Genomic DNA, 17,293 nt, shown 5'->3' with positions numbered 1-17,293 from the left:
CCAAAACCCCGCCCCTTCTCCGATCGCGCAAAGCCTTTGGCCGTCAAACTACATCTCCCATAAAGCCCTGCGAGGACATCGGCCCTCTACCGGAAGTCAGGAAAGCTCTAGCCGGAGCCGGGAAGACTGTCAGGTTTTACCGCTCCTTCTACTACATCACGGTGTCCAACGTTCTGGTCATCTTTTGGTTAGTAGCCGCAGCGGCGTGTTAATCGGCCCTAGCCCGGGTCTGGTGACCAGTTCTCTGTGCTCTTTCGTCCCTGCGCTGTCCGGCGGGCCCTGTTTGAGCGTGCGGTGCAGCCTCGTTGCGAGGCCGGGTGCAGTCGCGGGAGCTGTGGCTCCGCAGCTGGGATCCCGGGAGGGAGCGGGCGCGCGGCGGGCCCGGCGGCTGGTGGCATTTGAAGTCGGGGAAAGGAAATGCCACGTCGAGTGTGGTGTCCCATTAAAAGAAGGAATCTCATGGTAGTGGCAAGAAAATAAACTGTCTTAAGGTGCTCGACCGTTTGAGGAAACCGCGCGTGGGTAGCGCTTGATTGGCTTGAGTGCCCGAGGAAGGGGAATTCGTTAAAGTAATTACTGGTCGGTGACTCAAGTGACGGAGCCAAATGTGAGGCCCACGTTATCTATGGAGCCTTGGGCAAGTCATGGGCCCCAGTTACACATAAGTCAAAGTAGATGTTGGTTTTGATCAAATCTAAGACCCTTAAAACCTAAGACTCTTCCATGATCTCAGAATAGCCCATTGCCCTCTTGGGAAGCGAGGGCAGCGTGTAGGTAACTGATCGTTGGTCCTCCCTTCAAATCCTTACCCCCGGGGGACCTGTCAATGTGCGAGGAAAAGGTAAAGCAAACAGGAGAGTGGACTTCAGACTCGGCGTGCTTATCTGGAATGAGTAATGGTTCTCTTTCTAGATGGCTTTTCCACTGCAAAGGCTAACGGGGAGCGTGTACATTTCCGCTTTCTCCTGAAAATACTGTATGCATAAGCATCGCACTGGGGCTACTGAAGAGTACTGTATTTTTGGAAGAAAGTTTTGCAGTCCCTGGAGTGACCTGTGGAGAGGGTGTAACATTGACCATGACTTCAGAACATGAGGCAGTGAAATGCTGCTTAAAGTGAACCTAACTAAAGCACCAGCATGATGAGAGTTTTATAGAAAATAAATTTAAGGGAAAGACAACTTATAAGGGAGACTCCACGTGAGTCAGTATATAGCATTGCTTCAAAAGTCCTGAAAAGTATCTTTTGTTATTATAATATTTTTAAAGCATTTGAAAATCTCAGTATGAAGAGACTGGTTGGACAAATTCTAGAGTTAATGAAAAGAATTTTAAAAATTGTTTTTTTAAAATAGAAGTAATTTTTTCTAAGTTATAAACAGATTTTCATTACAAGATTTAATCCAAATGCTTACATTCCTGTGAGTATATGTCACTCATTTATACTTTTCACCTATTTATCTGAAAGTAGGAGAAAAATACAAACACAAAAAGGTGAATAGACAAAATAAAGTTAATCTCCCATTTTTCCCCCTAAATTTTGTTCATACCACTCCTGCTATAAAATTGGTCTGCCAAATTGTAGTATCAGAACCCTGGAGAAAAAAGCTTTTAAAAATTGTGAATTATAACCTTTCCTTCTTTTTAGCCTAAATATCTTATTGCTTAGATTGGTATAAACCTACTTGGAACTCCAAATCTTTTCCTAACAGCATTTCATAGAGAAAAAAAAATGTACACCTTAAAAAAGGTACTTTAAAGAGTTCATACACAATTGAAATATGAACCATTCCTACCAAAAATAGTTCAGTTTATGCCCTTCCACATTTAGGCAACATTTATTACGAGATATGACACAATTATTTTCTGTATTTTTTTTCTTACTGAAACAACAGTGACAAAACAAAGTTAAGGATTTTAAAAGATTTTGTGATTCATAAATAGACAAAGTGACCAATAGAACAGTGTCCAATAGTAGATCTAAAATATGTGGTCATCTGATTTATGACAAAGATAATACTGCAGTGAAACACAGGAACAAAGGTGATAATTCCAATAATGATGCCAAGGCAAATGGATTACTCAATGAGATAAAAATGTCTCTTGACCTCTACCTCATATCATGAACAAAAGTCAATTCCAGACAGATTGCATAATTGTGCAAGGAAAAGCAGTAAGTTGTTTTTATGAAAAATTTACCTTTTTGAATAATTTGCTATAGGGTCACAATTTCTCTGAGGGCAGGAACCTGTTTCATGTACTCAAGAATCTAAGAGAATACTATTGGTCATCTGCTGAAAACTTCTGCCTTTACTTCTATCTGTTTTAAACCCTCCTCCCACTGAAGTCCCTTGGGTCTAATTCAAATACCTACTTATCTTTGTAAAGCTGGTACCTGACCCTCTCCTAAGGATATGGCCCCCTCATCTATATACATTATTCTACATATCCTTTGTGTTGAATTATATTTGAAACTCAATTCATGACAATTTTGAAAGGTATGCTCTGATAACAGTTGATTACTAGTTATCTTTTGAAGAGTAGTTTTTTTTAGAAACCATCACTGTTATTCTAATTATATTAGCACTTAGATACTGTTCAGTCATTGATTTAAAAAGCAATTGCAAGTGTTTATTCTATTTTTTTAAAGGAAAAAATGTCTTCTATAAAGAGAAGCCCAAAGCAAGAACTAATTTCCCAGTTTCACTGTTCAGCCGCAGAAGGAGATATTGCCAGATTAACAGCAATACTCAGCCATTCTCCATCTCTTCTCAATGAAACTTCTGAAAATGGCTGGACTGCTTTAATGTATGCTGCAAGGAATGGGCACCCAGATGTTGTCCAATTTCTACTCGAGAAAGGGTAAACATTTTAGGTTATACTACCTGAAGGAGTATGTGGTTTAATTTCTGGGTTACATCTTTTCAGTTTTTCTTGTAGCCATATTAATGTCATTGGACTTGTAAATAACTCATTAACTAGTTTAATTATATGAAAATGTAGCATAATTTCTCATTAAAAGCTTGTAACATTTTTATTGAGGAATTTTTATATTAATAGCAAAGCAAATTTATAAAATTTCTAAAATTTGCTTTGCTATTAAAGCAAATATTATTAAAATATAGAGTTAATCTAATATTTTTCCCAAATAGAATATGTAAATCTACCCACTATGACTACCATGAATCCCTTGTAAATTTTTAATATCTTATAGCACATACTGCTTTTTAATTTTTAATTTTCCAGAAAATTTAAATATTCACTAACTTCTCACCACTTATGATTATTTCCTTTGACCTTCCCTCTTGTAAATAATGTACTAAAAAAAAATCTATGTAATCATTAATTAGAGGGACTATAATATACATCTGGAAGTATTTTATTTTGATAAATCCTAAAGAAAATGCTTATTCCCTATTATTTCTTTTTACCTGTAGGTGTAACAGGTCCATTGTCAACAAATCAAGGCAAACTGCACTGGATATTGCTAAATTTTGGGGTTACAAGCATGTAGTTAACTTACTAGCTAATGCTAAAGGTGGGACAAAGCCTTGGTTCCTAACCAGTGAAACGGAAGAGTGTGAAAATTATTTTAGCAAAACACTGTTGGACCGGAAAAGTGAAAAAAGAAATAACTCCGACTGGCTACTAGCTAAAGAAAGCCATCCAGCTACAGTTTATATCCTTTTCTCAGATTTAAACCCCTTGGTTACTCTAGGCGGCAATAAAGAAAGTTCCCAGCAACCAGAAGTCAGGCTTTGTCAGCTGAACTACACAGATATAAAGGACTATTTGGCGCAGCCTGAAAAGATCACCTTGATTTTCCTTGGAGTAGAACTTGAAATGAAAAAAGAGTTACTTAATTATGCTGGGGAAGTCCCAAGAGAGGAAGACGATGGATTGGTTGCCTGGTTTGCTCTCGGTATAGATCCTGTTGCTGCCGAAGAATTCAAGCAAAGACATGAAAACTGCTACTTTCTTCATCCTCCAATGCCAGCTCTTCTGCAGTTGAAAGAAAATGAAGCTGGTAAGAAGTGAGCACTCAGTACTAGTACTGGTAATAACCTGGTTTTTGGAACTGTATTGGAGTTGTATGTATCCACAGTTTCTAGGGGGCATGCTTTTCCCAGTAAGTAATGGAATTCAGTGATATCTTCATTAGAAACTTTGTCAAGTTCTCACCCTAGGGGACTGTTCTCCTGGGAAGTTATAGCAGTCTTAATCAGCCAAGATTAATTTCCCCAGAACTAACCCTAATGCATGATGGCTTCATCTGATTCTTCAGTGAATAATTATCAAGTACCTGCTGTACACTGAGCCTGATGGCAAAGACTTTGTTCTGTTCTGTTTTCTGTTGCTGGGCGTGCCAGTTCGTGTGGGGCTTTTTATGCCATGGTAAGAAACTGGAGGGTTTTAGTGTAAATTCCATTAAATGTTATAACCTGACCTATGCTTAAGAAAAAAACAAAAACCTTTACTTTGGCTGCTCTGTAGATCATGAATTGTAATTAAGTATGGAAGCCAGGTGCGATGAGAGGTGATTAGAAATTATTGCATCCCAGGTAAGAGATTTCAGTGGCTTGGATTAATGGATGGATGGAAAGAGAGAGTTTGAGGTAGAACTGATAGAGCTTGATCAGTAGGTTGAAACTATTATAAGTGAAAGGGAGGGAGTAGTGACCTGGACTATGACCTGAGTTAAGATGATAATAGTAAAGATGGAGAAAATGAGGTATAGTCAAGAAATAACTTTTGAAAGAAAACTGACAATACTTGATGGAATGAGTATAGACTGTATAATAATGAAATAAAAGATCAGGCATGATTGCTAGGTTTGAGACTTTAGTAATTAGGCAGATAGTGATACTAATTTTTGATAAACTAATGAAGGGTGATGAGTAGAGCAAGAGAAGCAGGGCAGCTTGAAGTAAGTAAATCAGGATATTAGTTTGGGGCAGGCTACGTTTTAGAGAATATTAGAAGATGGAGAGAGGGGAGGAGAGGAGAGGAGAAGAGAGGAGAGGAGAGGTCAGGTCTGAACTACAGATACCATATGGGAGTCATCAACACAAAGATGGCATTTAATCCCAGGAAGCTACTGATATTAGAGAGTTGAGAGAAAGTAAGAAAGAGAATCACAGAATCATACCTAAATCTCTCTCAGTTTAAAAGTCAGGCAGGAAGAAGAGCCATCAAAGTTAATGCTGACAGTGTAGCCATAAGGTAGGAGGAGGACTGGAAACACAGAAACTGTGAGAGCAGAGTATTTTTTGGAGGTACTGGTCAAATGTGCTGAATGCTAGAGAGAATTGGAGGAAGATGACCTTTTTTCTTTAAGCATCTTTGGTTTTGCTAGAATGGAGGTGTTGACTTAGACAAGAGGTGTGTCGGTGGACTGGGAGGGAGGGAAGCTAGATTAGGATAGGTTGAGGAGGTACTGGGAGGTGAGGAAGTGGTCACTTATCAATGCTCACCTTCCCTTAGGTGATGTGGAAGGCCCTTCCAGAGCCATGAATGTTGTAAACACAGTATTTTTTTATACCCTCTGCACAGTTTCCAGTTGTAAACAGGATATATTTTACAGTGACATGGATCAGTAGTGGCTTAATCGCCAAGGCAGAGATGAGTTCCAACACATTCCTAATTGCCTCTTATAGTTCAAGTCCAAGTTAGAAATTGACCTTGTAGTGTATTTTTATAAAAGTCAGTATTTTTAAAGGCAGTGTTTATAAAAATCACTATACACTAGAATCTTGAATATCCAAAATCTCACATTCACCCAAAGTAAAAGCCTGAGCTAATATAACAGGTAAGATGTATGTTAGTACATCTATCTTATGTGAGAGTTATATTTTATTAGTTCAAGTTAAAGTTAAATCTAATTTTCATTTGTCATATGTAGAATTAAATCTTCTACTTTAAAAGAAATGTACACATCATGAAAATGGGAACACCTCCCTGGCCGGGTAGCTTGGTTGGTTAGAGCATCATCCTGAAGGGCAGAGGTGGCTGCTTTGATCCCTGGTCCGGACACGTACAGGAGCAGATCAGTGTTCCTGTCGCTCTTGCTCTCTTCTTGCTTCTTTCTAAAATCAATAAAATAAACTTTTTTGAAAATGGGAATACTGAAATCCTTGATCACACACCTATTCAAAAGTATATGTCTTATGACTTAAGAACATTTTATACAATATATGTCTTTATTAATGATTTGAGAACATTTTATTATATGTTAGTTTGTTTATAATTTGGCGACAATAAAATTCTCTGAGGGGCCGAGTGGAGGGAACAGGCCCTCTCAGCAGACCTAAGGACTGAAGCCCCGTCCCCAGCCTTACTCACATATTTATTAGCCAGTACAGATAACTCAAGGAAACAGACAGCAGAAGTTTTCAGAGGTGAAGTAAAGGACAAGGAACATGCTGACTTCTAGTCTCTGTTCTGAGAACCTAAACACTTTCTGTTACTGAATCTCATCCTGCTGTTTTGCTGTTTCCAGCACTCACTGTTTCCAGTATGGGTCAGAGAGGCCCCTGGACTCTCATCCACTCGGGAATTTTGCCCTAGGGTGCCTCACTGTCTCTAATTGTCATCTTAACTCTGCATATTTTCATAGCATATTCCTACATGTTTCTCTTAAAGGGGTTGTAGCTCAAGCAAGATCTGTTCTCGCCTGGCACAGTCGATACAAGTTCTGTCCAACCTGTGGAAGTGCAACTAAAATCGAAGAAGGTGGCTACAAAAGAGTATGCTTAAAAGAAGACTGTCCTAGCCTCCACGGTGTTCACAATACATCATACCCAAGAGTTGGTAAGCCTTTTCTTCTACAGTGAAATCTCAACCATCTGGAATCTTAGGGAGTAAGACATTTTAAAGATAAGATTTTCAGTTGCTAAAGGGTTGACCTTTTTTATTAAGATCATGTTAAATTTAACCATTAAGACCATATATATGAAGTTATATACTTTCATGACTTTTAAATAAGGGACATTGTACATTATTAGTCATTTCTTAACTCTGGCTAAGTTATAAATTTTATGTGTTAATATACATGATTTTAAAAGCCTACCAATGTGGATTCACCTTAGTTCAGAGACAAAAGTAAAAGGACCACAATTCAGTGCCTGTTTGAGGCATCACCAAAGGAATACAGCCTAGAAATAGCAGCTTATAACTGCTGGTATCTGCCTGTACCCTCTCTCCTTCTAAGTGCTGTTCTGTCTGCTGTGGATTTGAAAATCTTATAACCCATCCGTTTAAAACTTTAAAGAGAATAGACAGACTAGGTAACACCTGAGGAGGTCTCCTGGGAGTAAGTGAAGCTCAATCTGTTTTTATTGTCAGGAGCCTGTTACATTTGATTTCTGGATCTCAGCCATGACATAGGGAGGATAATTCACTAAATTAGTGACTTCCAGAGAGATAAACTGTATTTAATTTATATGTATATTTTTTAATAGCTTGATCATAGAACCACCTTACCTTTTTAAAACATTCTGTTAAAGATTGGGATGGAAGGTAAAAGGAAATTCACTACATTTATTGTGGTAGAATTTTAATTTTCTTCATGTCATGTATTATCTACTTACACTATTTTTTTATAAAAAGTAAGTACAGCCTGACCAGGCTGTGGCATAGTGTATAAAGCGTTAGACTGGGATGCGGAGGACCCAAGTTTGAAACCCTGAGGTCGCCAGCTTGAGTGCAGGCTCATCTGGTTTGAACAAGGCTCAGAAGCTTGATCTCAAGGTCGCTGGCTTGAGCAAGGGGTCACTCAGTCTGCTGTAGCCCCCCAGTCAAGGCACATATGAAAAAGCAATCAATGAACAACTAAGGTGCTGCAACAAAGAATTGATGATTCTCATCTCTCTCCATTCCAGCTGTCCCTATCTGTCCCTCTCTCTCTCTCTCTCTCTCTCTCTCTGTCTCTGTCACACACACAAACACACAAAAATAAGTATATATGCTTAGCACACCCTAAGTATACAAGAAATGTTGCTATTAAGATGAGGACAAAAATGATAGCTTACTGACAGTCTTCTATACAACATCCCTGAAATAGTGTCCTTAGGCAGAAAAACACAATCTCTTGTAACTAGACAAGTCTTGTTCTCACAGTAGATACACCTTTTAATTACCTTACTAGTCAGTGACTCTACATACACAATGAGTCTAAATTATTTTTCCCTGTCATTCATATATCTGATGTGTTCTTTAATAGATCCAGTAGTAATCATGCAAGTTATTCATCCAGATGGGACCAAATGTCTTTTAGGCAGGCAGAAAAGATATCCCCCAGGCATGTTTACCTGCCTTGCTGGATTTATTGAACCTGGTAAGCCTTTTAAAAATATATTTTTTAATAATTTTTATTTAACTTATAATTTCCAAATAAAAATTTTAGACATTTGATAAATAATCTTTGATTAATTATGTTATAAGATATTTTTAAATACACTGCTCACAAAAATTAGGGTCTCAGGGAATGTGCAGATACTCCAATACTTTCAGCCTTCTGTACAGTGCATTTTCACCAATGAAATAAAAGTTGGGTTTGCATCTCATTTGCATAATTGAACAACTTGCTTTGATTGTTTGCTTTTCTGATATTCTTGTTTAATAAAACAATAAAATGCTTTTTTAATCACTTCATATTCATTTTTAAATATCCCCTAATTTTTGAGAGCAGTATATTTTCTGTGTATGTTAAATGATAGAATTTTATTTTTACTAGTGGAATAATTTTATATGTTTTAAAAATTCAGTACTTGCACTTTCATATAGCTTTCCTATATTGCTGTTCCCCAAGGTATTGGAATGATTTATACCTCACTTACTTCTGTACTAGGCTCAGCTGTCACCTTTGCCTGCCCTGAGAACCCCAAATACATTAGTTAGTCTCATACCCTGCGTTCACAATCCCTGTTATCTATCCTGCGAGTTTGTTTTGCTTCCGCACTCATCACCACCAACATGGTATGCAGGTATGAATGTATATCTGTCTGTCTCTCTGGTTATCTGCTCATACCAGAAAATAAATTCCATAAAGGCAGGGTCTTTGTGTTATTCATCAGTGTATCACAAAACCTTAGCGCAGTGCCTCTTATATAGTAGTAGTTCAATAAATATTTGTGGAATAAATGAATGAATATATTAATTAATACATGTTTAATCTCAACTTTCAATATTGATCTGCATTGCTAGATAATATATAATAGTAATAAAAACATGTAGAGTTACATTCTGTACCAAAGGCCTTCCATATATTAAATCACATGATCCTCATCAGTTTTGCATTTGGAGCACTAAGACACAGGAGCTATTGATAAGTAACTTGCCTAAAATCAAGCAGCTGGTAAGTGATAGGACAGGGATTCAAACCTGGGTGGTTTGGCTCTGAGTCCTTGCTTTTAATCACTACACTGCCTCTAGTAGCTCTGGGTTATTTTTTTGTTTTAACCACTACATAGCATTCCATTTATGAATATTCTGCAGTTCATTTATCCATTCCACTGATGGACATTTAGCTTATTTCAAAGCTCTTGCTATTACAAACAACAGTGCAATGAATATTTTTACACTAATCCTTGTACACATTTTCAAGTTATGCAGTGTTTTTCAACCACCAGTCCACAGATCTGTACACCAGAAAGTTCGTGCTGGTTCACGAAAGAGTTAACCAACCACCCTGATATTGAATGAAGATTGTAGACCCAGTGATCTTATTCAAATTTGCTGATGCTCAGAGTGATTTCTGCCTTAGTGGTTCCCAAAATAATTCTATGTTCACTGGTTTCCAAGTGTAAAAAGGTTGGAAACCACTAATCTAGGTTATTTCCTGAGAGTAGAATTGCTAGATCATAGAATATGTATGCATCTTAACCTTTTCTAGTTATTACCGCATTGCTCTCTAGTGTCCCTGCCAATTTACATTCCTTCTAGCAGAACATGAAATGTTCTATTATTCCACATCTTCAAGTTAGAATTTTCAGACTTTTTAATTTGCCATTCTGATGGATATGAAATAGTAGGTCAGTGTAGTTTTCATTTTCATTTTGCTGCTGATGGAGTATCTTTTCAGATGTGTATTAATTTTTTAGTTTCGTTATCCCTGAGTTTTACAATGTTATATTCTTTGCCTATTTGTGTTTAGTTGTTTATCCTTTTTTCTTATTGATTTTAGGAGTTTTTAAATATGGATTATATTATAATCTTTAGTTATGGTCTTGCAAATGTCTTATGCTAGTTTATGACTTGTCTTTTCACTGTTTTTTATGAACATCACTTCTTAATTTTAATATAAGAAATGTATCTATTTGAAAAAAGAAGCTATATTTAAATAGCAAAATGTTTCTAAATTTTAGCTAAACTTAATTTAGAAACTATTCCCTCTATTCTGATTCTCAATTCCAATAAATCAAAATATAAAGTACATATATAGGCATCATTTTTATTTTCTTATAGCTGAATCAACAGTCATCTAAAGCAGCAATTTTCAGCCTTTTTCACCTCGTGGTACATATAAACTAATTACTAATATTCTGTGGCACACCAAAATATATTTTTTGATGATCTGACAAAAAAAATAGGTATAATTTTGATTTATTCACACCAGGCAGCTATTGTTATTTTGACTGTTTCATCCTTTTATTTGGCAGTCTAAGGGAAAAGAGGTCAGTGCCCCTAACTAAAATAGGTATTGCGTGTTCTAAAAATTCTTGTGACTGATCTAGAGAACAGTAATCATTGAGAAAGTAAAGTTCTCAGTTTTATTTAACGTGGTTTTTAAACTTTTAGTGTTATGTGCTTTCTAACTATTTTGAAGTGTCATCTGCAGTAATTAGCACCACAAAGAGTTTGAAGATTTTAGTGAGGAAAAGACTAGCTAGCTATTTATAAAAACCATGTAATGATAATTTATAACTATTTAGTGATACTATATAAATTAAATACTATATAAAGTATTTATATAGTGTTTAGCCAATAGTAGGTATAAATAGTTGTAGATGTTATTTTTTAAATGTAACAAAAATTTGAACCTTTAAGAAATAAAAACTTTGTTGCTATTTTGATTCTGTATGGGATTATATACTTTAAAAAATAATGTTTGCTTAAATTCCAATCTGGCTTTAGGCTTCTGCGTTCTGATTTGAATTGGGTTTCTGCCCAAAGTGATTTCCAAATGTTTGAACCACTCAGAGTACAATATGTCCAGAGTCGGCAGCTCCTTGTTCTTTTGCCCCATTTGATTAGGGGAGACAGTAGAAGATGCTGTTCGGAGAGAAGTAGAAGAAGAAAGTGGAGTCAAAGTTGGCCGTGTTCAGTATGTCTCTTGTCAACCATGGCCAATGCCCTCCTCCTTAATGATTGGTTGCTTAGCTGTGGCAGTCTCTACAGAAATTAAAGTTGACAAGAATGAAATAGAGGATGCCCGCTGGTTCACTAGAGAACAGGTAAACTGCAGTTTAATTCCTTCTTCTATTGATTGTTCTCTGACTATATTGGTTTAGGCATGCAGTAAGGATACTTATTTTCAAGGTGAATGAATGCTATGGCCCTCTCATCATGCATGGATTACAATGTAATTGATGTGTCCTATGATACCTCATTCTGTGAGATTGTTCTAATAATGATGATTTTGTGCATTTTCTCATTTCAAATGCCACTCTTTCAGATAAATGCTTTAATCCAAATGGACTTAAAATAACCAACCATTATTTCAGAGATGAGAAACAGGAATTTTATTTTTAGACATTTTATTTTAATATATAGCTTTAAAACAGTCATCTCAAAAAATATCAGCAAAAATGCTTATAATTTGTGAAGTTTTTGTTTAAAGACAAGAACAACAAACTGTATAACAAAGATACACTCACAAGAACTTTTTAAAACATCATTAAGTATTATGAGAGATAAACTACATATCTTTGTTTTGCATGACCTAAAGAATTTGTATAGAAAACAAATGAATATACTACAGTACTGAACACCTGAAGTCCTTTCTGACTTTGTCTAAATAAAATTAATTTTATTTTATGCTGAACCTCCAAAAGTAGAAATGTGATTTTTTTTCCAGAATTTTGTAAAATGGAACCTGTTACAAAGTGAACTCCACTCTGACAGTGTGTAGAGCATACTTTCCTTTTCCATGACCTTATATTCATAAGAAAATATGACTTTCTCAAATATTTTAAAAATGGAATCACCAACTCATTGAAGCAACTAAGGATGCTCTACTAAATTTTGCATGCCGATTATGTATATTATTGCATTCTGCTGTTATTCATTGTAAAAGTCATCACATTTTAGTTGAATCATATAAGCATAGAAATAGTATTTAAGTATGACAGTGTTGAAATCCTAATATATTTTATTGTGCTGTATTTTAGGTTGTGGATGTTCTGACCAAAGGGAAACAGCAGGCGTTCTTTGTGCCACCAAGCCGAGCTATTGCTCATCAGTTGATTAAACACTGGATTGGAATGAACCCCAATCTCTAAATCAAATAACTAGACTTTGACCCAGTACTAATTGATTTGTAATACCACTTTTTCCTCAAGTGAGATTTGAAATCCTCAGTGATCTTTAGAATATCACAACACAAAATACATTGGGTTTTTGAAATATTTTCAAAGTGTACTTTTCACCTTAACCAAAGAATACTTGTTTTTATAAATTACAAGATCGTCTCAAGTTTTGTAAAATCTGGATCAGCCTTCTGTGAACTCGTTTTGTTGTTGTTGTTTTTGGTTGTGCTCAACATACTTATCTCAAAAAACCATATTCCTATTAATAAAAATCATGTTGTAAAGAAGTTTGTTATAAAAATGAAAGTAAACCAAAATTCCAACACCTCTTATAAGCATTAGACCAGTCATTAAGGACTCATCTGTGATATTAAACATTTGAAAGGAATTTCCTCAAAGATCAGCTATTGAATCTCAGATAGATTTACATATTTAACAAAAACACTAGCTTTATGTCATACCTTTTTTGAAAAATGTTACAAAATCATTTGAGTCAATTTTGAGCTTGATTTTTCAGTTGTTTTTATTACCGTAAAGTTTCTTTCACTTGTTAGTAGCTGATTATTGCTCATCTTCCTATTGAAATTCACTTTTTTCTCCTGGTTCCATTATTTTAGCAGTAGCGCAGTTACTGTGTTGCTATTAGTCTACTTTCATCAGTGTTATGAATTTTCTATTTTGACAACTCTACTAGTGATCAGAATCAACTTATCTGTTTATCTGTTAGTTCTACTCAAAGTCTCAAGACAATTAGGATTCTCTGCTTTTCACTGAAATTAAATGTATTTGAAAGGAATTCTCTTCAAAGGTCAGGTATTATGTAAATTGCAGATAGATTTAAATATTAAAAAAAAACACTAGCTTTGTCATCTTGTGATAAGGGATGTATCTGCACTAGCAAAAATATATATATAATCATTACTAATAACATTTATTAAACTCAAATGTAAATTTTTTTTTTGACCTTAAATAAACACATTCTAAGAAGTCTTTATAAAATAAGTATATCAGCCTAACCTGTGGTATTTCAACGGATAGAGGATTGACCTGGAAGGCTGAAGTCACCAGTTCAAAACGCTGAGTTTACCCAGTCAAGGAACATATAAGAAGCAACTACTGCCTGACCAGGTGGTGGCGCAGTGGATAGAGCATCAGACTGGGATGCAGAGGACCCAGGTTCGAGACCCCGAGGTCGCCAGCTTGAGCACGGGCTCATTTGGTTTGAGCAAAAGCTCACCAGCTTCAACTCAAGATTGCTGGCTCAAGCAAGGGGGTTACTCAGTCTGCTGAAGACCTGCGGTCAAGGCACATATGAGAAAGCAATCAATGAACAACTAAGGTGTTGCAACACGTAAGGAAAAACTAATGATTGACGCTTCTCATCTCTCCGTTCCTGTCTGTCTGTTCCTGTCTATCCCTCTCTCTGACTCTCTCTTGGTCTCTGTAAAAAAAAAAAAAAATTTAAAAAAAAAGAAGCAACTACTATAAGTTGATACTTCCCACTCCTCCCCCCTTCTCTCTCTCTAATCAATAAATTAAAAAATCTTAAAACAAAATTTTAGTTATATCTTAAAAATTAATCAGAAATGAAGAGAAAGTAAATTATAGTAGTTCACAATTTTACAACATAGAACTGTCATATTTTCCAAGGCTGTTTTGATTGTTTTAAAGGGTAATGTTTAACTATATATATAACTTGACTCTATACTATAGTATGTTAGAGCTGGAAGACACGTTAAGGATAATATATATAGTTCATTGCCCTTCTTTTATAGGTAAAATAAAGGTAATCCTGAAAGATGAATTTAATTAAGTCATTAAAGATGAATTAATTACCATATTTACCCATGTATAAGATGCAACTTAATTGGAGGCCTGAAATTTGAAAAAAATTGTATTACATAAAGTTATTGAATTCAAGTTTTATTCATCATAAAATTCATACAACTCATCACTATCAAAACTATCCATTAGCTTGTCCTCATCTGTGTCTGATGACAAATTGCTGTCTTCAACAATGAGTGCAACAACAAGCGTGAAAAAGCAGAAAATACAAATAAAAAAACAACAACTAGATAAGACGCACCCAGTCTTTAGACCTCAAATTTTTGGGGAAAATGTGCATCTTATACTTGGGGAAATACAGTAATTGATATAAGTTACACAATTACAACTTAAAAATTTTAATACAATTAAGTGTAATTACAATTAAGTAATAGTTATAAGAGTCTATACTGTCTGAACCAGTACACCATACTTCCTCTAGAAACTATTACTAAACGTATATGTAGGATAAATCAAAATAACAGATAAGAATAAATTCAGTTCATTTACCAAATATTAATTAAAATGTTAGATACTTAAATTTATTTAACTTAAATAAGATTTTATTAGCTACAACTTTGTTTTACTAATAAACATTTTTTTTAGTAATTGATGAAGGCTTATTGATATCAGTACTTTAAACAAAATTAAGACATTTAGATACATGATAAAATTTGAACTACATAGGTATGTAGAAAATGATGTGCCTTGATTAATAATGATTTAAGGTTCAGTTTTATTTTAAATGTACTCTTAATACTTACAGATCCATGATTACTTTAAAATAAGTCAAATTTGCATAATGTTAGGATAGCAAAGTAAAATACAAAGTATCAGCAAAATATACTTACAAATTTAGTTTTCCCTATTTAATCCTGTACTCAGGGAAAATCAGTATCTAAGAAAATTATTGTTTTAATAATTATTCTTAAATTTCTAACCTCTGAGAGGTTAGTCGTTACATGTAAAAGAAAGAATAGCCAAAAAAAAGATTCACATGCCATGAATGTATTTTAATGAAAATGAAGTAACAATACATTAAAAAAATTATTTTCTGTTTGTGTGTTATGTGTCTTTTTAATTGTTTTGATAAACATCTTCTGAACAAATGGAAAAAGACAAATTTCAGTCATCTTCTGTTTAGTATTAATGATGTGTAAATAAAAAGCACAAAAACCTTTTTAAAAGTTGTCATAGTGAAAGACAATTTTTTTTGTTTGAATCTTTTTAATGTTATTGTTTTGGGTTATATATATACACATAGACGTATGTACTGTATGTGAGTGTGTATAGATATATATTTGTATACACCATGACCTACATATACATATATGTGGCAGTAATTTTTTACCTTCAGATTTAAAGATATATCTAGTCTAATGTCTATTTTTACTGTTTATCAAATATTGCCAGTCTTTACATTTTGAAGTTCTCATTTGTTTACTTTTCATGGACAGAAATATAAGCCTACATATTTTATTTAGCTGGACAAATGACTGAGTAACTTTTTTTTTTTAAAGCTTATTCTTTTTTTTTTTTTAATTTTTTATTTATTCATTTTAGAGAGGAGAGGGAGAGAGAGGAGAGACAGAGAGAGAGAAGGGGGGGAGGAGCTGGAAGCATCAACTCCCATATGTGCCTTGACCAGGCAAGCCCAGGGTTTCGAACCGGCGACCTCACCATTTCCAGGTCGACGCTTTATCCACTGCGCCACCACAGGTCTGAGTAACTTTTCTTATATAAATTTTTATTAATTTTAATGGGGTGACATCAATAAATCAGGGTACATATGTTCAAAGAAAACATCTCCATGTTATTTTGTCACTCAATTATGTTGCATACCCATCACCCAAAATCAGATTGTCCTCCGTCACCTTCTATCTGGTTTTCTTTGTGCCCCTCCCCCTCCCCCTTCCCCTCTCCCTCCCTCTCCTCCCCCCCCATAACCACCACACTCTTGTCCATGTCTCTTCTTCTCGTTTTTATGTCCCACCTATGTATGGAATCATGCAGTTCTTAGTTTTTTTCTGATTTACTTATTTCACTCCCAATAATGTTATCAAGATCCAACCATTTTGTTGTAAGTGATCCGATGTCATCATTTCTTATGGCTGAGTAGTATTCCATAGTGTATATGTGCCACATCTTCTTTATCCAGTCATCTATTGATGGGCTTTTTGGTTGTTTCCATGTCTTGGCCACTGTGAACAATGCTGCGATGAACATGGGGCTACATGTGTCTTTACGTATCAATGTTTCTGAGTTTTGGGTGTATATACCCAGTAGAGGGATTGCTGGGTCATATGGTAGTTCTATTTTCAGATTTTTGAGGAACCACCATACTTTATTCCATAATGATTGTACTACTTTACATTCCCACCAACAGTGAATGAGTGTTCCTTTTTCTCCACAGCCTCTCCAACACTTGCTATTACCTGTCTTGTTGATAATAGCTAATCTAACAGATGTGAGGTGGTATCTCATTGCAGTTTTGATTTGCATTTCTCTAATAACTAATGAAGATGAGCATCTTTTCATATATCTGTTGGCCATTTGTATTTCTTCCTGGGAGAAGTGTCTGTTCATGTCCTCTTCCCATTTTTTTATTGGATTGTTTGTTTGTTTGTTTGTTGTTGAGTTTTATGAGTTCTTTGTATATTTTGGATATTAGGCCCTTATCTGAGCTGTTGTTTGAAAATATCATTTCCCATTTAGTTGGCTGTCTGTTTATTTTGTTGTCAGTTTCTCTTGCTGAGCAAAAACTTCTTAGCCTGATGTAGTCCCATTCATTTATCTTTGCCTTCACTTCTCTGCCTTTGGAGTCAAATTCATAAAATGCTCTTTAAAACCAAGGTTCATGAGTTTAGTACCTATGTTTTCTTCTATGTACTTTATTGTTTCAGGTCTTATATTTAGGGACTGAGTAACTTTTAAAGATCGGG

At 35.2% G+C, this 17,293-nt stretch overlaps 1 protein-coding gene across 1 annotated transcript; it reads left to right on the top strand.

Annotated features, from left to right (window-relative positions):
* The first annotated feature begins 79 nt into the window (after positions 1 to 79).
* On the top strand, positions 80 to 15,541 carry NUDT12 (nudix hydrolase 12). Its single transcript, XM_066273958.1, has 7 exons — positions 80 to 187; positions 2,651 to 2,862; positions 3,438 to 4,027; positions 6,643 to 6,810; positions 8,222 to 8,335; positions 11,254 to 11,453; positions 12,390 to 15,541. The coding sequence occupies exons 2-7, from the start codon at positions 2,657 to 2,659 to the stop codon at positions 12,498 to 12,500; spliced, it is 1,389 nt and encodes a 462-aa protein (XP_066130055.1). The 5' UTR covers positions 80 to 187; positions 2,651 to 2,656; the 3' UTR covers positions 12,501 to 15,541.
* Positions 15,542 to 17,293: the final 1,752 nt, after the last annotated feature.

Source organism: Saccopteryx bilineata, chromosome 4, assembly GCF_036850765.1.
Source record: "Saccopteryx bilineata isolate mSacBil1 chromosome 4, mSacBil1_pri_phased_curated, whole genome shotgun sequence".
Taxonomy (NCBI): Eukaryota; Metazoa; Chordata; class Mammalia; order Chiroptera; family Emballonuridae; genus Saccopteryx; species Saccopteryx bilineata.
Note: the sequence above shows the minus strand (reverse complement) of the source record. Positions and strands in the feature narration are given on the sequence as shown.

Excerpts from the sequence above, each read along its gene's own strand:
- NUDT12 (XM_066273958.1), top strand. The coding sequence starts at position 2,657 with ATGTCTTCTATAAAGAGAAGCCCAAAGCAAGAACTAATTTCCCAGTTT. Across the intron at positions 4,028-6,642 it reads GTTGAAAGAAAATGAAGCTG|GGGTTGTAGCTCAAGCAAGA; the intron begins GTAAGAAGTGAG and ends TTTCTCTTAAAG. Across the intron at positions 11,454-12,389 it reads GCTGGTTCACTAGAGAACAG|GTTGTGGATGTTCTGACCAA; the intron begins GTAAACTGCAGT and ends GCTGTATTTTAG.